This window comes from Ochotona princeps, chromosome 11, assembly GCF_030435755.1.
Source record: "Ochotona princeps isolate mOchPri1 chromosome 11, mOchPri1.hap1, whole genome shotgun sequence".
Taxonomy (NCBI): domain Eukaryota; kingdom Metazoa; phylum Chordata; class Mammalia; order Lagomorpha; family Ochotonidae; genus Ochotona; species Ochotona princeps.
The window spans coordinates 42,487,635-42,512,362 of record NC_080842.1 but is presented as its reverse complement, the minus strand read 5'-3'; the positions used below and the strand labels follow the sequence as shown (position 1 = coordinate 42,512,362).

Genomic DNA, 24,728 nt, shown 5'->3' with positions numbered 1-24,728 from the left:
GGAGCTGGTCAGTGGCGGGGGACCTTGGCGGTGACATCTCTGCGCGTCCAGGAGGTGGGTGCACGCCAGGTGGCCACGGGGCTGGGGCGACGCAGGCTGGCCAGGTCCCCAGGGCGCAGGGGATTCTGTATGGCGGCTCCTGGGGTCTCGGTGCCCCCTCCCCAGGCAGTGGGTAGCTACTGCTGGAATCCATCTTCCCTGTCTTCGCTGGCCCCTGCTAGGGTCAGAATTCTACAAGGAGATTGAGGTGTGTGGGGGGGTACTGCCATGTGAGAAGGAGGAAGGACCCCACTTAGAGTCCATCACAATGTCCCAGATCATGGCGAGGGTGGGGGACAGCCCACACTGGTTGCCCTGCCTGCCTCATGTGCCTTGAAATGGACATTTCTACCTTCCAAGGAGGCTCTCTCTAAACTCAGGAGAAGTGACCAGGAGCATTTGGCCCAAGGGTGGAGCCGGGGTGATTTGTGGAAGCAGGACCTGCATAGCTGGAGGGCTCTCTGAGAGTGATCAGATCAGTCATGAAGCTGGGACAGCCCCACACTCCCTGAACCAGGACAGAGGACCCCTAGGTGACGTTTGCTGGGAGGAGATGGGGTGGGTGTGTGGGAACCCCTGCAGCAGCATCTTATTCCTCATGGTGTGGGGAGGCAGCCACCGTGGGGCGGCCCTTCTTGGAAGACCTGGGCAGTGGGGGATAGGTGGGTGGGTGGGCTCCAGTACAGTACCCACAACCAACCGCAGGTTCTTCTGCATCAAGTTTCTCCATAGTCTGTGCTGGAGAGTCCCAGGGGGTAAGGCCATGTCCAGTGAGTCCAAGGGAGAAGAGGTTCCCAAGCAGCTTCCCTTGGATGCCACCTCAGCAGGCCCAGGAGGGAGAGGAGAGTGTGTTGGCCCCGTCCGAGTAGAGTGGAAGTGGCTGTGGTGCAAGTGGTCTGACAACAGTGTCGTGGGCCAGGGGCTTCTGCCAGTGTGTTTGAGAGTGGTTGGGGAGGGGGGGGCTTGGCAGAGTGGCACCAGCCAGCCTTAAAGTGGATGCAGATGACAGCTCCTGTGTCCCCATTGTGCCCTGCTGGGAGCCTTGGCATCCATGAAGTACTTGATCTGTACCACTGCCATGTGAGGGGAAAATTACCCACCTTGTTCCTGATATGAACTTGCAGGGGTCTCAGTAACTTTGGTGGTGTTTACATGGAGGTTCCATCTCAGGGGCTCAACTCCAGGAGGTGCGGAGGGAAGCTGCTTTGGGGGAAGCCAAGGGGCATGAGGCCTGGGGAGGTGGAAGAAACCAGGGGCTGATGAGGCCAGGAATGCCATTTCTCGTGCCAGGAGCCTGAACGGCTTGCCTGCGTTGGACCTGATCAGGCTTACGCCTTCTTTTCTGGAAGCAGAGAGGAGGAACACGCCTGCTTCTTCTCTTCGCAGACCCAAAGACCTCCGCCTCCGTGTGTGCTTGTTCCTGGGCTTCCCAGTGACCTGTGTGGTTTTCCCTAAATTATCCAAGCCTTCTTCCACATCTCCCAGCTTGGCCTCCCTTCAGGAGGGAGCTGAAGTGCATTAAGGCAGTGAGTGCCCGCTGGCTGTGTGAGATCCACAGCACCCCAGGCCAGTGGGCAAGAAACTACTTGTTAGGCTCTGCACACACTCTGCTGGCTGTGTCTCAAGGTAAAACTGGCTGGTTGGAAAATTGCCTTGGTCCACCAGGAGTGTCTGGAATTCCCAGAGCCCTCTGGGAGCTGGGCAATCCCCCCACCCCCTGTTCAGCCCCCAAGTCTCCACAATGGCTCAGTGGGTGGTTGAGTTGCTTATACAGGTGTAAGATTAATGACAATGTGAGCTGTTGGCTGTCTGGTTTATAGCCCGGTTTCAAAGAGTCCTCACCCACCATCACTGGGAAATTCCTTGGGGTTTTCCATATGCACTGGTTCTTAATATGCCAAGGCACCCTGGGATTTGGATTGGGGTGAGGAGAAAAGGGGGGCAGGGCTCGTTTGGAAGCAGAGGGTGTAACAGAAGGTGAGGAAGGGCCTAAATAGAGGGTAGGGGGCACATATGGGTGGGCTGGTGTGGGGAAGGTGGCAGGTGAGCCTTGTTCATCTGACAGGTACCTGTCAGTTCAGAGCTTTCCCAGAGTTGACTCAAGTTAGCAGAACGAGCTTGCACAGTTGCAGGTCCCAGCTTCTCCCTGGCTAGAGCAGTGGCCCTGACCATGAAAACCCACTTCTTTCCTCACCAGACTCCTCACGGCACCCATTCTTCCCCCACACTTCTAGTAGAAGTGTGGGCTCCTACATCCCCAATCCCATCCCTGTCCCTCCTCAGCACTGCCTGACCACCCCATCCAACGCTAGCAACAGAGCTCTTCTGTCTGTACTCCTCAACAGCAAGAAACATGTTGCCCCATAGCCCCAGTGCCTATGGGCAGCAGGAGTACCCTCTACTCAGTGGGGGTGCTGGTGCACATCCCCTAGCGTGCAGTAGCTGCCCTCCAGTGGATCATCTCTGCTGGGGGAGAGGTAGCCTTGTCTTGTGCCATTCAGTGGAGCTTCCTCCCTAGCAGTGTTTGCAGGGGCCTGGGAAGGAATAGGGGTTTGGCTTCTCTTCCTGCAGGCGTAGACTAATTCCTTCTTTTCTTCTCTCTCTCTCTCTCCCTCTCTCTCTCTCTCTCCCTCTCTCTCTCTCTCTCTCTCTCTCTCTTTAATTTAGTTACTGATTTGAAAGGCAGAGAAAGGGAGAGAGAAGCCAGGATTGGGCCAGGTTGAAGCCAGGAGTTTCTTCCAGGTCTTGTCAGGGGTGCAGGGGCCCAAGCACTTGAGCTGTCTTTTGTTGCTTTTTTTGTTGCTTTTACAGGCCATTAACAAGGAGCTGTGGTTCCCATTTCATCAGGATGGTTGCTCTGATGTGACCAGGGATTCCTTTCAGGGGTGTCCAAGTGTGGGATCTGGTAACTCTCCCTCACAGGCTTGTCCCCTGGGACCTAGAGGAGCGGGCCAGGTCAGAGCCTGTTGGCCATGTAGAAGGGCAGGCTTGGGATGAGCCAGGCAGTGGCCTCTGTGGTGTGATCACAGTGTACCAGGGCATCTTGAAAGTTAGACAGCACTTCCTCATTCCAGGAAATCAGTTGAGCCTGTGTGTGTGTGTAAGCTTGGAATAGGGACAGCAGCAGGGGGGAGACCCTCAGGGTGATGAGCTCCCAGCACACTTGTGGATGAGGGTCCCTGGTAGGGACCCTCATTTAGGGACCTGACCCCCCACTGTCAATCGTGAAGTCAAAGGTGACACTGCCTATTCAGTGCTGTGAGCATTTGCACCTGCTGTGCCCTGGGGCCACTGGCTAGATGGGAACTGACCTAAGCCCATTGGGTCAGACAGGCATAGCTGTCAGGTTCAAGTGCATTGTATTGTTTGACAGCCATCACTCAAAACCTGGGGGAAGGGGAAGGCAAGCCTCAGATCAGATTCTGGCAGTTTTGAACACATATTTGTAAGCGGGTCTAGCCCAGGTCAGACAGCTTGCCCCGTGGCAGTCTGGCTCTCTGGTGCCCTGACCACATCTCCCTAAGAGAACTCACTAGGTTTTTCCACCTGCTCTTTCCAGAGTAGAGCATCTCAAAATTCATTTTAACAGTGTACATAGCTTGCATACCTTTGCCTTCACCAAATGAGAATGCACTTCTAGCATTGATGGTGCTAATTACTAAATACCTGGTGCTGACTCCTGATGAAAACAACTGAGTGTGCCTGGGAGGACTGAGTATTGAGGAGGAGGACAAGGGTGTCTGAATTTGAATGCACCGGGATTGAACGTGTCTGGGTTGCCACCAGCTTCATGCAAACACAAAGAACAGTTTCCTGTTCCTGAAGGATTTTAGAATCAATGACAGTCACCCAGCCAAGGCCGCTTCAGAGCAGGGCCCTGCCCTCAAGGAGCGTGGAGCCCAGTCTGGGCTGCTGAGGTGCAAGGGCAGTTATTGCTGCCCAGGTTACAGAGCTGACAGTCAAGGGATGCCGTGTATGCGTGGCTTGGAGTACAGAGATGCTTCAGAATCATTCCCCATTGCTTCCCAAGGAGAAAGGCTGGCTGTGTAGTCACAGACAGAGGGTCACAGCCATAGAGGAAGTGCAGCTAATAGCTCATATACACTTTGTCTTATTCAAACTTTCAAAGGCTGTGAGGTCATTTGCACTATGATCCCACTGTATAGATATGGAACCTGGGGCCCAGCAAGGGGGTAGGTGACCAAGGCCACAGAAGTAGGTGTGTATGGGGAGGGGAAGGGTTTCCAACACCCAGCTCTATCTCTTCCTCCCTCCCTCAATGGAGTGTGAATGCATAAGGAAGGAAGCAGGGATACAATCCCACTTTAGGTCCAGCTCCAGCCCAACCTGCCCTCCAAGCCCCATTGTGCGCCCAATGCAGCCTCCTGCTGAGGCTGTGCTACTGTGACACTCCTGGGACCAGCCCTGCTGGGCCCCCAGGAAGGATTTGCTAAGGACCCTCCAGCCCCTAAGAGGCAGCCCTTCTAACCAAATAGGGGGTGACTTTGAGCCTCTTGCGATACTGCTGTAAGACCTCGCAAAAACTCTGGCACGGAAAACACAATGGCAGGCCAAGTGCCCAGGCGAGCTGTAGTTCATTGACTCTGCTTATGTGAAGTTGCCACCCCTATCCTGTCCTAGATCTGCTTCCTGTAGGAGCTGAGATGAAGGTCAGGCTGGCAGAGTGCAGGTGTCTTGGTGCCCTTAGCCATGAAATGAGCCCTGACATGCACCCCTTTCTGCTGGTGGAGCCAGGACCCTCACCCACCAAGGCAGTGATCCACTTTCCTCCCTGCTAGTGGCATCTGCTGTCTGGGCCCTTGTTCCTGCTGCTGTGGCCTTTGGCCAGAAGAGTCCAGCAGTAATGATCACGTGCAGTGGTTAGCTATAGTGATTGATGGCAGACTGCCTTAGCACCCTCCTGGGCAGCAGGGCTTTGTCCAGCACATTTCCCATGGTCGGTTCCCAGCCCAGCGCTGTCAATTGCCATTCAGAGCAGCCCTCGGAGGTGTATGACAATGGCACAGGGTGTCCTAGCAGCCCCTGTGCCCCTGCATTGGCCCCTAATACCATCAGCTCTCCTTTCAGGGGAGCCATAAATTAAATCTATGGCTCCCCAGAGCCAGAGCCTATCAGCACCAACAGGGAAGCACAACTTTTTCTTGTATTTTCTCAGCGACTTCTTTTCACCAGGTGAAAGGAAAGGTTTCCGTGCCCAGCCCAGCCATTCACTCATTCACTAGCTCTCTAGGAATCTGCACAGTCAGGGCCCATCAGTTGTTCAACATGGACTTTGCATTTTTTGAACTGCCAAAGGTCTGATCCTTCTCTCATGATATCCTAGAAAGCAGAAGGAATCTCTCCTCCACTTTCTAGGCCACAAAGTAAGGCCTAAGTTGGAGAAAAGGCTCAAGTTAGAAGGCCTACACAGCCTGATGCCCAGCACCAGGTGACACTGACGAATTCTGTGACTTTTCTGGTTTGCAGAGTTTCTGTGACATGACTCTGGGGAAGGCCTCTTCGCCCAGGCCATGGAGGGGGTGAGGAGGGAGGATTTACCATTCACAGTGCAATGGATACATGTTGGTAATCACACTTGTTCTGGAAGCTTGTCATTCTGAGTCGAGGTACATGGGACTCTGTGAACCAAGCCTCACTGGGACTGTTCCCCAGGAGAATATGGGGCCATTGGGCCCCTCTGCTGCCTGCACAGGAAGTGTGCCTCTGGTTAGGCTGCAGTGGTGACTCCACCACCAGCTGCTCTGGTCTGAGACCCAGCACATGGGAGGCCAGGAGGAAGTAGGCATTGTGACACTCCAGCTCTGCACCCACCCACAGAGCAGCAGAAGCTCTTGGAATGGAAGTTGGTTGCCACGGCCCCTCAGGGTGGGACAGGACCCGTGGACTGACTCCCAGGCCATGAGATTCTTTTTTCTCACCTTGGGCTGAACGGGTTCAAGCCAGTTCTCATGCCTGTCTCCCAGCAGCAGTCCTTCGACCTCAGTAACAGGCACCCTGAGGTGCTGCCCAAGCAGGAAAGTGACAAACAAGCAAGGCACCCCATTGTGGCTCCCTGGCTTTCCCCAGGGTTCTGTATTGGGCCCTACCCCAACTACCCAGGATCTGAGTCCACCGTTTGTGGGGTCTATATCCAGGCTGGCCCCAGGAGCCAGAATCACACTGGACAAGTGAAATGGCTCCCATCCCACTGGAGTGCAGAATCCCATGGTGTGTGCAGGGTGTTGTGGCAGAGGTTTGCCTGGGCTGGATCTCCTAGCTGCGAGTGAGGTCTTGCCTGCAGGTGATGGCTCCAGTCTGGGAAGCCAACTTTGCTCTTGCATGTAGCAGGCATCTACGTCCTAGGTGTTAGCATCTCTTCCTCCTCAGAAGCAAGACACCACTGTGGGAATATTGAAATGTTACTTGCCCCTGGGGTATCTCAGAATGTGCGTTGTTAAAATATGGAAATAATCGAAAACACATGTTCCTGTTACTTTTCTATGTAAGAAGTCTTTTGGGAACTTGGTCTCAGGCTGAAATGATGGTTCCTTCAGTGAGCTGCACCTGGCCTTGAGCCTCTTGCCAAGGGGTTTTCCCTTGGCTGCAGTAGCAGTAGCACTCGTGGAGTCTGAGAGGGTCAAGGGCTGAACTACCCTTGCATGCTCCCTGCTACCAAGTTACCCAATGGAATGATTCTCTTCTCCATACCTCTGGCTTCTAAGAATTTCCATCTTGCTGTGTTCAGATAGGAAGTTGGTTGCTCATATGTTCCTTTTATTTATACAGTGAATGTGTAATGAAGTTGAGCAGGTTGTAGCAACACATGCCTACGAGAAGTGAGTCAAGAATGAGAGTCGGATCACAAGGCTCTCTTAGTGCCACGAGACTCCAAGCTATGTCTCATGGTTCAAGAGATCAGCAGTGCCTTTCCCTATAAATGAACTGGGTATCTGGGCAGGACAGGACTCTCTCACAGTTCAAGGTCATTGCAGCCAGCATACAGGGAGCATGAGAGAAGCCAGGGCTGGGAGGATTCAGAAAAAGTGCCCTGGAAAATGGGAATCCTAGAAGGCTTCGTAGAGAAAGTGAGCTTTCTGCAGGCATAAAGCAGATCAGGACGTGACTACCCCAGGAAGAGCAGAGATTCCCAGCCTGTGGATGGGGATAGAGGGACATTGAGGGATAAAGCAGACTGCCTGGGAAGTCATCCTTCTCTTACTCATTCTTTCTTTCATTCACTTATATATACTCATTCACTCACTGGGCGTGTTTACTCAGCATTGACTGTGCCAGGTGCTGTTCTGAAGGCTGAGGTCCTGGTGGGGGAACAAGAGAGCCACAGCCCACCCCCACCCCTGCTCCTGCCCTCGGGCTCCTGTCCCAGAGGATGGGCTGTACAGTCAGCCAGGCAGCAGCATGAAGCAGGTGAGAGGGAGGCAAAAGGTCAAAGCAGGACACCGGTCTCAGCAGTAGCTCAGTGAAGACACAAGAGAGCAGCGGGTATGTGAGAGCATGGGGCACAGCTGTGCCTAGAAGACATGGGGACCCCAGGGCTGGGTGGGCAGCGTGCACCCAGGATGAGGTTGCACCTGCTGCAGCACAGACCCTGTGTACAGCTGAGGGTGACCCCCAAGGAACCACCCCTATTCCTCACTAGCAGCGGTACCCACTGCCAGCAGACACCCAGGGAGCCACCTCCTCAGCCACACTCACACACACATACACACACACACACACACACACACACACACACACACACACACATACACACACACACACACAAAGGGACAAGGGTTTCGTCTCTGCAGAATGCCATTCTCTCCTCTCAGGGACTCCCGACATTGGTTCTGACCAAGACTTGGAATAAACACAGGCCTGGGAAGGGAAGAGATGATTGGCATAGGCCAGACCAACAGTGTCCCTCCTGCTTTGGTCACCATGGCAACTCCTGAGGAATGGAGGGAGGAAAGCACTCTGGGCAGCTCCCGGCTGCTGTCAGCCATGGCTGTTGGGTGCAGGGCTGCAGCCCCTCCTCTAAGCCACCGGCTGGGGAGATGAGGCACACTTGTCTTTCAGGCACAGACTGTTGTGTGACAGCCTCCACCTCCAAGCTGAGTGCAGCCCAGGGGCAGCCCCAACATCCTACCACTACCCCAGCGGGATTCTTCATATCAGATGGGCAGCATGTTTGTGATTCAGCCCAGACAGAAAATCCTGGGGAGCCCGAACCAGGCAGGGTAAGGCAGGAGTGGGCTTGGGCTCCTGCCAGGGTCCCTGTTCCCACTTAGTGCCCTGACCTCTGCCATCTTAAAACTCCCCCTTTGCTGGCACTGGGACATCTGAGAGGCAAAATGGATGCCTCTCTCCCGCTCCTACCTTCTCCACTCCCACATGTACCGGGGAGAATTAGGCACCACTTCCCAGAGCCAGTCAGCGACTCTCTCAGATGAGGGGCTTAAACCTGGAGACAAAACACAGTGCACTTGACCCTGGAGCACAGACTCCTGTGCACACACTTGTGCAGCTCTGGCCACTGTCTAGGCCTGCCCCGGCTCCAGCAGGTAATGTCAGGGCAGAATGTCCCCTGCACCACCCCTGTCCCCAGGCCTACCTGGCTGAGGAGATCCAGCACCTGCAAGGGCCCAAGCCAGGTCGTGGCCACTTCTCCATGCCAGAGGCTGCAGACCGGGAGCTCCCCACATGGGGAGGGCCGGGGCTTGTGGTCGTCAACCATGTCCTGTGCTGAGGGAGGACAGGTGTGGAAGCCATGAGGAGGGTGGGCAACTGGCTCTGGAGTGCTGGGGACCTGGGCCATCACCCAAGCTCCCATCCTCAGTTTGCCCAGCTGCACGGTGGGATGGGCAGATGTGCATGACCTTGCTCGCAGTGGGAGTGTCAGCCACAAGCCCAGTGCAGGTGGCTGTCACGGAGAGGTGTGCAGTGTCACAGTGCAGCTAGCTCCAGGGGGCCGCTTGGCTCTCAGGGCTGCTTGTGACTGGTTACATGCAAACAGAGAGGGGAGAGAGACACCAAGCCCCAGCCTTTCCCAAACCTGCCCTCCCCTCCACCCTACCGGCAGTTGTGCAGCTGCTTCTAGGCTCTGTTCAGCCAGGTACAGGTACTTTTAGGCCAGTTTCTTTGTGTCTCTGAGCCTTAGTATTTGCAGCTATACACTAGGCTGATCACAGGACATGCTTCACAAGGCCCTCATGTGTTTTTATAGCATCTCAACCGGATTTCTTGTTTTTGGCACCAAAATATATTTATCTGTTCATTCCACTTTTCATATACATTTTGAATTACCCTCACATTACGTGCCTGATGAGTGCTTGCAACCTATTATTTGGTAGGAGCATTATTGGGAAGCAGGGCAAGACCTGAGCTGCATTTTTAGAAAGGTGAATGGTATCATGACAAAGGTGGGTAAGACCCGAGGATTCCCAGTAAGGCATCTGGGAATAGCAGCATGTCCTCAAGGCCAGGCTGGGGGCTGGGGTGCGGGAGTCTGGGGCAAGCAGCTTTGAGAGGTGCAGAGACAATGGAGAGAATGCAGAGGACCCCAGTTCTCCTGCAGCAGCCCCACACTGGTGAGTGCCTGTTCCTCTGGCCCGAGGAGCATGCTGTGTGAAATGAGAAGGGGTGAGGCAAGAATGCATGTGAACTGTAAGGTGTCATGGCTACCACTTTTCCCCTGCATTTGTACCTGCTAAAGGAGGCACCTTGCACCTGGGCTAGGACCCCAGCTCCAGCCCTGTTGCTCTTAGGAGCCAGAGCCTCTGCTTCCTCCCCTTGTAGAGTGGGGATTCTGCAATGTCGCTGCTGCAGACGCAGACACGAAGGGACCCTGGGCTTGGGGTTGATTTTGTAAGGCCAAGAGGGCGGTGAGCTGCAAGAGCCAGGATGATTCCATGAACAGAGCGGCTGCTTCTGTATTCACTGAGGCTTAGCCCACTTCTTCAGGAGCCACCACGCTCTCGAGACAGCCCAGGAGTCACCCCTTCCCAAAAGAGGGGCATGTGATCAGGCCAGGGAGCCCCTAACCTGCACACTCTGATTCCTGGAGGCTCAGCTGGAGCCCAGCTCACAGGACCATGAGCCCCAAGGCATGTCCACTGTGTCCAGGCCCTGGGGTAGCATTTGAGCCAGGAACAGGGCCACAGGCAGTGATTCTGCCTTATCCTGCCTTGCCTGCCATTGAGTGTGCATGGGAAAATGTATCAACCATGAATGTGGGTGAGCTCTGTGAAATCACAATGAGGGGACAGTGTTCACCTGATCTGTGCCTGTCAATGTGAGGTGGCACCATCCCCTTATAGGGACACCCAGAGATAGGGCCAGAGCCACCTTTGGTTGTCCCATTGCCTGATGCCACTCAGCTCTTGGTTCTGCATTTTGCCACCCTGAATGAGTTGTATGTTTGTCCCCCTTATTTCACTCAGGATCCCTGCCTGCAAGCAGCAGCAAGAGGCAAATTTGCAAGGCTCCTTGGCACTCAAAGCATTGGTAGGAGGCAAAGACCCAGGGGAGAAAGCAGATATAAACAGGGCAGCTTCAGGAGGTCCAGTGACAGCCCTTTAACACGATGTTCAGACCAAGATGTGGCTAATACCTCTGCACTTCACATCTGCTTCCAGGGCTGGTGCCAACCCTTGGTGTAGGCACACAGGAGGCCTCACTGCCTCTGCATGTGGGCTCTCACACACCAAAGTCACATCCAAATCCTGAGCCTAAAACTGGCCCAAACTCAAGTCCACACTCTCAAACCAGTTGCCAGGGCCTGGCCAAGAAACAGGGAAGACCTGGTGTTGTTGTAGAAGACAGAAAAGCTGCCCAGCTTGCCTGCTGTCCCACAGGAAGCGGGGACAGCCCTAGTCACAGGACACAGAGTGGGGTGGCATCCAGACTAACAGCAGCACTGTGCCTGCTAATGTCCACCCTGCTCTGTGTGAGGCATTCTGTTCTACATATACCTGCTGGCTGAGTTGGAAAGGACTGAAGCCCAGCTCAGAGTAGCTGAAGTTGGAGAGAGGAAGGAAAAGTGAGGTAGCTTCCCACAGGCCTGGTGATGGGCCTCAGACCCTTGGCTCTGCTGAGCTGAGTGGGCAGGCTGGACCCTGCCCATAGGAGGAGTGGGGAGACACAAGCAGGGCTAGCTTTTCAGGGTCTGGTGCACCAGCAGGAAGCAGTGACTGCCCCTAAGATGCCCCAGAGGTGGACACCCCACAGGGAAGGCAACTTTGCTTTCTGGGAGGTGGTCCTCTCTGGGTCCAACTCAAAGTTCCAGGATCTGGTGCTAAGCCAAAACTGCTCCTGTCTTTGTCCCACCCCAGGCCAGGGCTGCACCCTTGCATCCAGGAATTCCCAGGGCTGGGCTCAGAGTCCTCCTTCCTCCCACTGCTGCCTGAGGTCATCCAGGCAGACTTTGATCTGTTCCCTGTTCAGTCTGTCAAATGCAGCAGGAGCAGCATCACACTGTGTGCTGAAGGTTCCAGGCCAAGGGGCCTGGTTTTTGCCGGGTAAAGAACAGGGAGTGCAATGGCTTAGGAGGGGGCAGTAGGCCTGGAGCTGAACTGCAAGGGTTCAAATTCCGGCCTCGCCACTTCCTGTCCTTGCTTGTGCCTCTTGGTCTATGAAGCAAGGATGGTGACTCACAGTGCCATGTGAGGATTAAACATGGATAACTTTTATGACAACACCTGCGCAGGAGCTCTGCGTAAGTGTTGCTCATCTTGTCATGATGACGTAATTGTTTCTCCCTCATGATCTCATTGTTGAATGCTTACACACAATCCAGCCAGGGCAAATCCAGGAAGGCTTCCTGCAGGAGCAAGATCCCTGAGAACTGAGACCAAGAAGGGAAGGAGCAGCATAAGCAGGACAATGGAAGCAGAGCCAGCAAGTGTGGCATTCAGCAGGCAGGAGCTGGGAGGATGGTATGTTATGGAGAGGAAATCGGAGTCTTAATGAAGTCTCCCAAGCCTGGGTGGAAGCAGGTCCATGGAGGGATAGGAGAGGGCTGGTGAGCAGCTCCTGCAGCCTTCCCTGTGCAGAGGGCCCAGCCAGGAAGGGCATGTGGAGGCATTGCAGGTACACAAGTGAGGTCATGATGAGACCAGGTGTTGGCCGCATGACAGAGCTGCGCCACCTGGCTCCTCCGGTAGCCACAGGAATTAGCTCCAGGCAGTAAAGCCTCCTTCCAGGCAGCCAGAGAACGTGTTGGGACAGTAGGCCTGTGGTGCAGTGTGGGTTCTGGGCGCCGGCCCTTGGCTGCTTGGCACTCCCACACTTGTCCTTGCTGCCACTAGGAGCCTGCCTGGGCCAGTGGGAATCACAAAATCCACACTTTTCAGCTTCCCAGGCTCTGTGCCCACTCACCCCCACACCGCCAACCTCCAGAGAAGACCTGGATCAGATGCAGAGAAGGCACAGGTGCCTGGGGTGTTGTAGAGCTTGGCTGCAGGGATCCAGTGAGTCCCACAAGGCCCTGGTTTGTGCAGCCACTCCTGGGGACAGAACGTGGGGCATGGTATAATGGAAAATAAGAATTAAAAAAATGCTTTCTCAGAAAAAAAAAGTCTCTGGATGGTGGTGCAGGGGGGGTGGGTTCTAACTTACCCAGTCTGGTCTGGTTTCTTCACAATCCATTACTATGAAACATTGCTTCTCATTGCCCAGGGATGCCCATGGCTGCCCAGGGATACCCATGGCAAGGGCTGGCTCTCAGCACTGCCTTGGTCAGACCTCCATTGCAAGCTGCCATATGAACGTGGCTGGGTCAGGCAGCCCTGCTTTTCCAGGAGGCATCTCCACGGTCAGCGGGAAAGAAATCCCACACCTCGTGGGGTGGCCCGGCCTCATCTCCCATTTGCTCACTTCCCAGCCACCCCAACCCATCGCAACTGCCAGTATAATTTCATTTTTTGAGTATCTGCAAGTCAGTAAAAACCCATCTGTCTTTTCTTCCCTTTAGCACACTCTCCTGGCTGCTGAGCCTCCTGTGTGTGTGCTTTAAGTTTCATCTTGAACCTTGGTCCATATCCATCACTCTTACAGCTGTACTCTTTCAGCACTGATTTTAAATCTCCCCTCTAAAAGCCCAGGACTCTTCTCCTTGGCCCCAAGCCAAACACCCCCATTTACCTGCTCTCTTTTGGAGGCAGGGATACAGGGCTATCTCTAACCCCAAGGTAAAAGGCAGTTACCAGCATTGTGGCATAGCAAATTGAGCTGTTGGCTACAATGCCAGCTTCCCATGTAGTTGTGATTCAAGTCCCAGCTGTTCCACTTCCATGCTAGCATTCCTACTAATGTCTTGAGAAAAGCAGTGGAAGATGACCCAAGTGTCTGGGACCCTACCACACATATGGGAGACCTGGATAAAGCTCCTGGCCCCTGTGTACCAGCTCTGAGGAGTGACAAGCAAATGGAAGATCTTTTTTTTATGCCACTCTGCCTTTCAAAGGGAGACAAGTCTTGGCTTCCGCCTCCTCCCTGGAGAGGAGGAGGCCACATCTGAGCCCAAGGTTTGCGTCCTTGCCAGACAGGTGCTACTGTGTGGGCATGGTGGCTCAGCTGGTGAGTCACCAGCCACAGCATGATGTGCCTCCTGCTATGGGAAGGCAGCGCAAGGCAATGAGGCAAGGGGCACCTGAGGAGCAGGGGTGGGAGGGGGTCATGCCCCTCCATGGTGCACTTGGGTTGGTAAGGGGCTTCACCCTCTGCCTGGCAGCTTCCAGCACCCTCAGGCTGCAACTGCTGGGAGTCAGATGCCCTGGGCTTGCTTGTTGTTTGTTGGGAGAACTTGGTGAGTCTCGGAGGCTTGGATGCCTGTGTTTTAAGATGAGCATCAGCACCAGGGACTCTGCACCAGGGTGATATGTTAGAAGTGCAGTTGCTTTCTAAAGGGTAGAATGCTGCCTGGTGTATGGGTCTGCCAGGTTGCAGTTGCCTCACATCCAGGCCTTGCCCAGCCACTTTCAGCCTCAGGGCTGGGAAGGGATTAGAACTAACCTGGTCCCTGCAGGGCCTTACACCTGCCCTTTCCCCACAGAAAAGAGCCCGGCTGCTTCCCCACCCATCGGAACACCTCCAGGACAGACAGATCTCAGGGAAGGCTGCCTCCGAAGCTTCCTATTCTCGCCTGTCTGCCTACTGGGAGCCGTGACACCCACGGTGGGGTTATAGGACAAATCACAGGCTCCCAATGCTGCCTCACCTCCAAGACCTACTCTCATCCTGAAGACACCCTTGGACGCTGCCTGGGCCCCAGCTGAATGAGGCTCTTGGGGAGCAGGACTCACCCGTATTCCCCAGCAAACCCCCGGCCATCCCCCAGGGCTGGCTGCCCGGGCAGGCGGTAGGATGTCTGTGCCCCAGATCCAAGTGGAAGAAGTGGGTGGCAAGGAGGGGCCCACAGGAGCAGCTGCACCCACTGATGACCACCTCCGGAGCCTGAAGGCCCTGACAGAGAAGCTGAAGCTGGAGACGCGCAGGCCGTCCTACCAGGAATGGCAGGCTAAGCTGGAGGAACACGCGTGGCCCTTCCCCAGGCCGGCTGTGGAGCAGGAGACCAACTTGGAGCAGGGGGAGCTGGCCCGGGAGGAGCGCCAGTCCCCACAGGCGGAGTCCAGGCAGCAGTCCACCCCCTCTGAGGGTGCGGGACAGGCTGGAGATGTGCCCCTGGCCACCGGCAAGCTGGAAGGTTTTCAAAGTATTGATGAAGCCTTAGCCTGGCTCAGGAAGGAGCTGGTGAGTGGCTGCCCCCAATCCCCACTCCCAAGAGAAAAGACCACGCCCCTCTCTGATGCCTCTCTACCCTACTTTTGCCCACGTCCCCAACTGCACACCTGTGTCAGTCAAAGACCAGTCTTTGCCATGTGGGTCCAGGGGACCCAGGTGAGAGGCAGCCCCTGATGGCAGGCACGTATGGAGGAGGCAGATGTTGCCTTGAGAACTTGAGAGGCTGCTAACATGTGTCCCCTGTCCCAACCTCCTGATACCTCTCCTGGCCTCAGACTCTTATACTCTCACCTGCAGCTTCTGGGACCTTCTGTGGCTCAGCTGTCCCCTTAGCCCTTTTCAGCTGAATCCCCTGCCTGTGGCTCCTCGGTCCCCCACTGGGCTGCCTTGGGTGACATTGGGACAGGGATGCTGATTGTTCTGGAGTGAAGTGGCTCAGGGCTGGTCATGCATGCTGAAGCTCTGTAAGTGAAGAGCAGTGGCAGAGCTCGGGTGGAGGCCTGCAGGGGTGCAGGACGAGGCCCAGAAATTTTGCCTGGAGCCCAGCTTTGCAGGTGAGATGCGTGTGACTAGGGGTAAGTTGCATATGGGCTGGAAGAAGCAGCAGCTTCCACCCTTTCTCTTGGCCACAGGCAACGCAGATATCCTTCAGAACAGTTCCCCACTCACAGTGAGTCCCTGTTTGAGCATGGTGGTGGGGCTGGGAGATGCATGGTCTGTCCCTCCCTGTGGGGCATTGCAGGTGGCAGGGAAGGCAGGAGGGAGGAACTGCTGGTCCCTGGTGTGGTAACTGGCGGCTTCTTGGCAGAGCCAGACTTGAAGCTCACCCTCTCCCATGCTCTTACCCCCATACCCTGGCCCAGGTAACACCTGCCAGGTCAGGCCCTTTGGAAACTCACTGCCTTCCCAAGCCAGCCTTAACTCGGTGGTTTTCAGAATCCTCAAAACCCAGTTCTGCTGGGGCCTGGAATTCTTCATGAGCTGTAACAGTGGAACGAACTCAGGGCATGCGGCAGATCAGGGCCTCTGGTGTCTCTGATGAACTGGAAGCCTTAGTTGGTTTTCATCTCTGAGGCTGGGAAATCATCTCTGATCTGCCATCCAGCTGTGTCCGTCTTTACAACCAGAGTGTGTGCATGTGTGTGCTGCTGCTGGCCTTTGTACAGACAGTGCCATGGGTTCCAGCACTGCTGCTGGGTGCTCATCAGGGATAGACATGCTGCACCCTAAGGTGGACCCTAGAAGCTGGTCCTTGGATCCCCGAGGCTGCATGGCTTTGATTTGTTTTTATGAAGAGGAACAAAAGAAAGATTCCCATTCATTAAGGAGACTGGGTGTTGATTTGGGGTTCATTTGGGATTTTATTGCTGCTGGAAACGGAGGCTGTTTGCTTTGTAAATAAGTTAGTGCTCTTTGTGGGGATGCCTCTGGGGCAGTGACTAGAGGATGCAGGTGGGACTTGCCAGAGCTTCTCCCCGTCATCCTACAGGTAGAAGCTGCCTGAGACCCACTTGAGAAGGGTGTGTCCAGGCCACGCTCAAGATCAAATGACTGTGAGTGTGTGTATTGGGGGGTGAGTCCCAGGCACCTGTGGTTTTCAAAGCTCCCATGAGCTTGTGATGTATGGGTGAGGCTGAGATCCAGGGAGATGTACTGGCTGGGAACAGGCAGGTGGTCCATGCAGGCAGGCAAGACAATAATTGTGGATACTAATTCAGTTGCCAAAGACTTCTTCCTGGTCTCCCATGTAGACGCAGGGGCTCAAGGCTTTGAGCCACCCTCCACTGCTTAGGTTGTAAGCAGGGAGCTGCTGATTTGTCAAGCTCATGTGCAACTTTGCTTCTGTTCTTAGGTGGCCCAGGAAAAAAAGACACAGAGTCTGCAATTCAGTGTGTCCTGCAGGTGTTTCCCCTACATGGGGCCAAATGCCCAGCTTGGTGGAAATTTTGAAGTCAGTTGCAGTTTCCAACACAGCAGGCCAACTAGTGGGTCTTTTGGGACCCATTTGTGCAGCAAGGGGGGGTCATTCTCAGTGTAGCTACATGTGTACATGGGTGGTGATTGTGTCTGTCCACGTCTCCTACAAGGCAAGCTAAGAGGAAGAGGGACAGCCTGAACTTGTCTTCTTTCCAAGCTCCTGAAGCCCCCTCGGACTTTCCCGTTCAGTTTGTGCTGTGAAGAAATCAATGGTAGCTGCTGATGCCCCCAGGGACCTGTGAGTGGATGAAGTTTTACTTCAGCCTAAAGCACTGGCCACTCAGGAGAGGGGGAGACCCACCCCCAAAGCCCGGTAGTATGTCTCCTCCAGCTAGAGTCTGTCCACATGCTTCCAAGATGTTGTTGCCACCTGACTGTGGCAAACAGGACTCCGCCCATGCACTGGGTGGTTTTGAACCACCTGAGTTTCCCAGAGTTGTTATCCCTGGGACACGGACTCAGGGTTCAGTGAGGTGGCCACTGTGCAGCCCTGTTGATTCCAGCATGCTCTTGAGTCACAGCCACCAGCTGTCCCACCTCCCTTACGGGCCTCCCTAGGTTGGTAGCCAAGCGACCAGGGTGCAGGCAATGCCGTGGGGAAGGATGAGCTGGGAAGGACAAGCCCCCCATGCTGCAGGCTTCTGTCTCTAGAACATTGTGCCAATGAATGCCTCTGGCTGGGCTTTGGTCCTGAAGCCAGCCTCATGCCTTGGGCCTTGAGCATCCAGCACTAGAAGAAAGGGCCCCTCTGTCTGGCTTCCCTCTGTAGTCGAGTGGAGAAGTCCCCTTGCCACCCTGACGGATGAAGAATAGGGACGGGAAAGTCTTCCACTTGGCCAGGTGGTGCCAAAACGATAACAACATTCCAGCTTCTAACGGTTGTCTTTGTGAGAAGCCCTGGAGCCCACAGACAGGTCTTTTCCTGTTTGATCTCCACATACTAAGCCCAGAAAGCATTGAAGTTGCCAGGAAAAGGGAAAAGAAAACCGACAAGTTTTCATCTTGGAGCATCTGCTTGACAGGAGGCCTGCAGACCTGGCTGCACCTGCAAGTTAACCATCTCGGGCATGTGCAGGCACAGCCCTCAGCTGGTCTTGCCTCTGTCTGCAGACTGGCATGACCTGGGACAAGACACACTCACTTGGCATCTCCAGATGGAGATGAAAGTGCCTTCCTGGCATTGCTCCTTGTGCTCCTGCAGTCGGGTGTTAACGCGGCCCCCTTTTTGCAGATTCTTGAAGTCTTTGATTTGCTTTAGGCTTGTAGACAACAGGTCCTTGGTCCCAAGAAAGTCTGGCTGTCACCTGCCAGTGAAGGCATTTGCTGCCCTCGAATGTGAAGAAATCATTCAGGGTCTTCTACAAGAAAGAAGATGCCTTGCAAGCAGGCAGGGCACCCTGGGGAGGGACACACAATCTCCAGACACCTCAGGAGCCTTTGGCAAAGAGAAAATCACAATCTCGCCCTCTGTGGCCACCTTCTCCAACCCACATTACAGAGCCCCCCAGCATGCTATCACAGAGAATCCCGCGAGTGCCCACTGTCACTCTAGTTAGCACAGGCACCACAGAGAGGCCTTCTGCGGTCCCCACCAGGACCCTCAGTCACCAGTACCTGCACCCATGATGTGACCAACAGGATGGCCAATCCTTCCCTGTTTGGGATTCAGGTTTCCAGAGTGTGGGGTTCTTAATGCCAAAAACCAGTTCTTAGCCAAGCAGGCTGAGCTAGTCATCCAATATCTGTGGACTTGTTGTAATGGGAACACATACATCATAGACCAGGTGCTATTTTTATATGCATCAAGTGCATTCACCTCGTTGCACAACTGTTGCCAGCACCCACTCCTGAACCAGCTCCTCTTCCCCAGCTGGAATGCTGCCTGGGAAACACTAGCTCTCACTCTCCCTCCCCCAGTCCCTTGCCATCTCCATGCTACTTTCTGTCCCTGAGAGCCTGGTGACTCTAGTACTGTGTAGAACTAGAATCCCACATTGTTTACCCTTTGTGACTGGCTACATTACATCCTCAAGGTGCGTCCATGGGCCAGGATTTCCTGCCTTCAAAGTTGAGTGCTTTTCATCCATCTGGACGGTCCATGCCATGCTCACTCATTCACCTGGGTTGCTCCCATCATTTGGCTGTTGTGAGTGAAGCTTCTGTGAACGTGAGTGTGCAGGTATCAGTCCTGGCCTTCTGTTGCATGCCAACAAGTGGAATGGTTGGGTGATATGACAGGGCGGTGTCAGTTTTTGAGATCCCACTGTCTCTCTGCAGCCAACTCCATGGCTGGTCAGGTCCTCTTCCAACTCCTGTGTACAGCACCAGATAGGAAAGACCTCCCTGCAGGCCACAGGCACACTCTTCTGAGGTCATTCTGCTTCTTGGTCATCCTTCCTGGGCTTTCCTTTACTTCCCTTTATTTAAAGACTCTGTTCAAGAGGGATACTCTTACACACAGAGAGAAGGGCAGGTGGGGGAATCTTTCATCCATTGGTTCATTCCCCAAACAGCTGCAGTGGCTGGGACTGGGCTAGACGGAAGCCAGGAGTCAGGAACTCCATCTGGGTCTCCCACATGGGTGGCTTGAGCCCATGTACTTGGGCCATATACTGCTGCCTTCCCGGGTGCATTGGGCAAGGAGCTTGGAGCAGAGATGATACTTGAACTTGCACCCTTTATGGGATGCTGGCATCGCAGATGGCAGCATCACCCTTTCCCCCTTCCCCATGTGCTAGGTTTTCCTCTCTAGTCCCTTCCCCAAGAGCTCCTTGCCTTCTCTCATGCAGCCTCTTGCTACACTTCAGCTGGCAAAGCCCTGGAAAGCTCTTTCCTCCTCTTGTTGAGCCCTTTAATTACCATCTTCAGTGCCTTAATCTTGCCCTTTGGGCTTCGTCTTCTACAGAGAAACAGTGCGGCTCCAGGAAGAAGCCTTCCTGTCTGCCCCCAAAGAGCCAAACCTCAGTTTGCCCCAGCAGATGGTGCCCACAAGCATGGCTGTGCCCTCCTTTTCCCTCCCTCTCTCTGGGCACATCCCCCCTGACATCAGCCCTGGCACTGCAATGTTCCCACCCTCTCCAAGCACTATGCCCTAATTAAGGAATTTGCTGGAATAACAGGCTGCACCTCTGAGCACCAGCAAATACCTCTGTCAATGCAGAGGAGCCTTGGGCCACCCGGGAAGAGGGCGACAGGAAATTGGCATTGCCTGCAGTTGAGCCTTTGCCTGGGTCAGCTTAAAACCCAGCCCAGGAGTTGAGGATGAAGGGCTGACCCTCAGAGCAGCATCTTGGGCTCCCAGCTGTTGGCTACAAGCTGGGAGGTCCCTTGTTGCATGCAGCTGTGCCCCACCAGCATGCTCCTCTTCACAGCATGCTGTTTGCTGTTTGACATCCTTGGAAGGGGTGTCTGTAGATGAGTAGGAAAAAATTTCAAGGAGCATTACCTAGTCCAAAGCCACCTAACCGGTGAGGAGAGAGGCTCCACTTGAGCCTATAGTCTAACTTTGAGCTGTGAGCTTCCTGTCTCTGCTACCCCTGAGGCCCAGCTCTCCTCGGGGTGGACGAGAGCTAGACAGACCACCCTGCACTGGGCTCTGACCAGCCTTGTGCCACAGGTGCTGCTAAGCAGGACAAACTGCTCACAACAAGATGATACTGTAGGATTGCACACATTATGTTGCTGGTGCAGTCAGCTTCACAGAAAGCCAGATGGTGGGTGCTTGGAGCAGGGAAATCAGGAGCCAGTGTCTCTTGGGTGTCAGTCTGGAGAGAAGAAAAAGCTCTGGAGACAGATGCCAGCAGAATGTGCAGTCAAGGCTGTGGAACCATACACTTGAAAAATGACAGAGACAGCAACCTTGATGCAGTGTGTCTGCTACCAGTTTCCATTTTTAATTCTGGAGATGAAGCCTCTTATCCCTGTATGTTTTACTCGGGTTTCTCTGCATGGATTTGGCTCGGCAGCAGTTAATCCAGGGCTAAAGTCATGTTTAAGGCAGGAATTCACTTTGAAAGTCATTGTGCAGCCTCTGAGTGGGTGAGAGCGGTCCCTCATAGCCTGGGAGCAACACTGACGTAAGTGGGAGGTGGAGGCAGGTGCTGGTTCACATTCAGGGGTCATCACACAATGCAGTACTTACTATCTCTCAACTTCTGAAGAGCAGGACCTGTGGGGGTCCTGGGGGATACCCTTGGGCTCTCAGCACCTGCTGAGGAACCCAGTCCAGCCCCCTCCACTTGGTCCCTTCCAGGTGGGACAGATTGGCTGGAGCTCCTGGTCCCATGGAACCTAGGGTCTTATTGTTCTTCTTTCCTTCCTGCACAGCTGAATACATTGAAGCTGTTGGATGTGTAGTGATAGCACACAGGAGCAGAGGTGTCAGGTCAAAGGAAGATACACTCATGCTCTCCGAACATCCCTCCTCTTAGTTGACTCCAATAAGATAAACGAAACTTTGACGAGTTTTGTTATTTTTGTTCATTGTTAGTGAGGTGGAGGAGAGGGCAAGACACTCTCCTATCTGCTGGTCACTCCCCAAATGCCCACGAAGGCTGGAACTGGACCAGAATAAAGTCAGAAACCAGGAGTTCAATCTGGATCTTGCATGTGGGTGGCAAGAACCCAATTGCTTGAGCCATTTGCCACTGTTTCCCAGGGTCTATCTCAGCAGGAAGCTGGAGTCAGGAGCTGGAGTTGAGTACCAAACTCAGGCACCCCAACATTGGCATGGAAACCAGCATCAGCTGCTGGGCCATGCAGCTTTTCCTAAAGAAACTTAATGTCTGGATTGTTTTCTGACCTTTGGAAGGATCAATCTCCATAGAAAAGTCTCCCCTTTCTCACGAGCCCACCACAAGCTGTACCTCTCAGATACCTGGTGAGACCTGAAATTTTTCAACTCTTGAGAATCTTTTTTTAAGCAAGAGTTGACCTCAAATTTTTGAGGCCAAAGTTCAAATCTAAACCACAGGGTTTCTAGCTTTTCCAAGTTACACAGTCCTGCAGAGTGGTGGTTGGGCTGAGCTCCCGAGGACTAGATAGATCGAGCAGGGCTATGTGTTGGAGCCAGCCCCATCTTTCAGACAGGGTTGGCTGCTTCTCCTTCGGGAGGGTCTGGGCAGCATTTGGCTCCGTTATGGACACAGTTGGGGGCTCTGTAACAAATGTATGAATGACCATCCCCTGTGTCAGACTGCCATCAGTAGTCTGGTGGTAGGCTGGATCAATAGAACTGATTGGCCACTACTTTGAGTTCCAGTGCCCAAGGAATGAAATGTAAACTAGAGGATCAGGACTAGGAGTATAAATCTTAATTTTACTATCAAATAGCTGCCTGTCCTCCAAGCAGTACTTAATATTTTTCTCACCTATGAAGTGAAAGAGAGCTATGGGAGAGTTTAACAAAACAGAAGGAAAAGAAAAACCCACATGGAAGTGCTCACTGGGAAAGTCCCTGATTTTTCCACTTTGCAATGCACTTGAATGGAGAAAGGGAGAACATTTCCATCAATGTGTGCAATCACCGGGAGGGGCCCTCTGGAATATCTAAATCAGCTTTGCTCCAGGTAATGACACAGTTGAGTATGAGAACACAAAAATATGAAAATGGCACCATTTGCAAGTGAAGTGGCCAGTGAGAAGAAATCGAAGCAGTAGCTGGGGACTTTAGTGGCACAATGTTGTTGAGGGAAAGGCTCCTTGCTGACGCCACCCCCTCCCTACCATGCCACAATGGTGGAACCTGTGACCTCCTGACCTGTACTACCCTGCTGGTGCTCCCAGCAAGGGTAACTATGTACCTGACCTTTATAATCTGCCAAACATGAGACCTGGCAAGTTGTTAACATTCCTCCTCCATCAGGAACCAGGTGCTGAGAACATTAAGAACCTTGTAGAAGGTTACTGAACACACACCTGGCTCCATACCCCATGTTCCAGCTCTGCCTTAAGGTACAGAAAAACCTTAGTTGTCTCGACTTTTTGGGTTGCTAGCCCTAGCTCCTCCACTGAAGAAAGCCATGAGCTGACAGAGGTAGTGTGAGTTTGCTGTGCCCTGAGTCCTCCATCTGTAGATGTGGATGGTGGTGGGTAATGGTGGCTCCTTCATGTTACAAATTGTACTGAGGATGAACTGTCTCATGTTCATATAACCATGGAGCTGAAAACTGTATCTGGCTCCTAGTCAAACTTAGTAAGTAGTCTATCTTTATGCTTGGATCCTTGAAAAACATATTACAATGTCCAGGTGTTCGAAAATGTTTCGATGATATGACAGCATGCCTGCCCCCAGCATCCAGTATAGATATTGCCATCTGAGTCATACTCCCTCCACCCCACCCAGAGGGCATCACAGTCTTGAACTTGGCGTTAGACCTTCCATGCATTGGTTCATATGCTTGCTCATTCTGAACAAGGAGAATGATCTTTTCAAGGATTTGGTTGTTTGAAAGGGGAAGTTACAGGTAAGAGTGATAGGTAAGAGTGATAGGAGTAAGGAGAGAGAGAGAGAGAAAGAGATCTTCCATTCACTGGTTCGCTTTCCAAATGGCTGCACTAACTTGAAGCCAGGACCCAGGAACTGTATCCAGGGCCTCCTATGAGAGTGGCACATTAGCAAGCAGCTGGATTGGAAGTGAGGCAGCTGGGAGTTGACCTGGTACCCATAGGGGATGCTGGTGTGACCTGTTATGCTACAATGCAGGGTTCAGAACTGGAAATATCTTGAGTACAGCAGAGACATGCACCCCTTTCAGGAGGATTTGTGTCCATGGCTAACCAAGATCACTCTTATCTGTCACCCCCACTATTATATTTTCATCTCCCAGAACTGGGAAAGTGCTCGGGTTTCCAGGTGGACCAACTGATGGCCAGGACATTAAGTAGGATTCCTGTGAGTGGGTCTGCACTTGTTGGGGTCTGTACAGTTTTCCCTTCTTCCCCCACCCACCCCCTGCCTTCACACCTGGTTGCTTCCCCCACCACCTCTGTCCTTTCTTCTCTTCCAGACAGAGATGCGCCTGCAGGACCAGCAGCTGGCCAGGCAGCTCATGCGCCTACGCGGGGACATCAACAAACTGAAGATTGAGCAGACCTGCCGCCTCCACCGCAGGATGCTTAACGATGCCACTTACGAGCTGGAGGAGCGGGATGAGCTAGCCGACCTCTTCTGCGACTCGCCCCTGGCCTCCTCCTTCAGTCTTTCCACCCCGCTCAAGCTCATCGGGGTCACCAAGATGAACATCAACTCCCGGAGGTTCTCCCTGTGCTGAGAGGCCCCGGGGAGGCGCTGGAGGAGCCAGGACACAGCGCTTGGGAGGGCGCTGATGCTGAGGCACCCAGAGGGTCTCCCCAGAGGCCCCCTAGGCCTGCAGGAAGGTGCTTCTCCCCACCCCTCCAGAGAGCCATGACTCGCTTTTGTTTCTGCTCTGAAGGAGGGCCATCCCAAGCCACTGTTCCCTAACAGATGGCGTCCCAGGGTAATCCAACTCAGTTCCTCTCCATGTGGCCCACATTCTGGTCCCCTGCAATCACTGGTGCTTTAAATTGGGGTTCCCAAAGTATGGGTCTGGGGGGATCTCCCACTGGGAAAATCAGCTGTGTTCGGAGGGCCCATCCCATGTGCCATGACCGTCCTCCGAGTACCACCCTGTAGTCATGCTCATGGTGTGATTTGGCATCGTGATGAGCCTGCAGGAAAGAAAACCCTAACGGAGTGACAGGTGGGCTGGAGAATGCAAGCTCAAAAGTATGACGCCCTCTGGCGGGGTGGAGGGAATGTGACTCAGATGGTAAGGCAGCTCCCAGGACACTGAAGAGCACATGGCCAAGGCTGTGGTGGCTGCAGCTTCGGCATGCCGTGCAGGTGTAGGGGCATGGTGGCGTGGCGTGGCATGGGTAGGGCAAGCACAGGCAGCTGCTTTTGCCTGCCATGGCCACTAGTTACAAAATCCACAGAGCCCCCTTGCCACCAC

General features: G+C 53.9%; 1 protein-coding gene and 1 long non-coding RNA gene across 3 annotated transcripts; one reads left to right on the top strand and one right to left on the bottom strand.

The window, feature by feature from the left end:
- FAM167A (family with sequence similarity 167 member A) lies at nt 1-24,448 on the top strand. Of its 2 annotated transcripts, none has more exons than XM_004579101.2 (3): nt 1-54; nt 14,090-14,787; nt 23,763-24,448. In XM_004579101.2, the coding sequence occupies exons 2-3, from the start codon at nt 14,401-14,403 to the stop codon at nt 24,024-24,026; spliced, it is 651 nt and encodes a 216-aa protein (XP_004579158.2). In that variant the 5' UTR covers nt 1-54; nt 14,090-14,400; the 3' UTR covers nt 24,027-24,448. The 2 variants fall into 2 exon arrangements, with proteins under 2 accessions (XP_004579158.2, XP_058526404.1); XM_058670421.1 differs by lacking the exon at nt 1-54 and adding an exon at nt 11,844-11,972.
- LOC131481442 (uncharacterized) lies at nt 6,793-8,949 on the bottom strand. The gene is made up of 2 exons (XR_009246336.1): nt 8,651-8,949; nt 6,793-6,866 (listed from the first exon to the last, which is right to left on the bottom strand). It is a non-coding gene; the product is annotated as an uncharacterized LOC131481442 (long non-coding RNA).
- Nucleotides 24,449-24,728: the final 280 nt, after the last annotated feature.

Excerpts from the sequence above, each read along its gene's own strand:
- FAM167A (XM_004579101.2), top strand. The coding sequence starts at position 14,401 with ATGTCTGTGCCCCAGATCCAAGTGGAAGAAGTGGGTGGCAAGGAGGGG. Across the intron at positions 14,788-23,762 it reads CCTGGCTCAGGAAGGAGCTG|ACAGAGATGCGCCTGCAGGA; the intron begins GTGAGTGGCTGC and ends CTTCTCTTCCAG.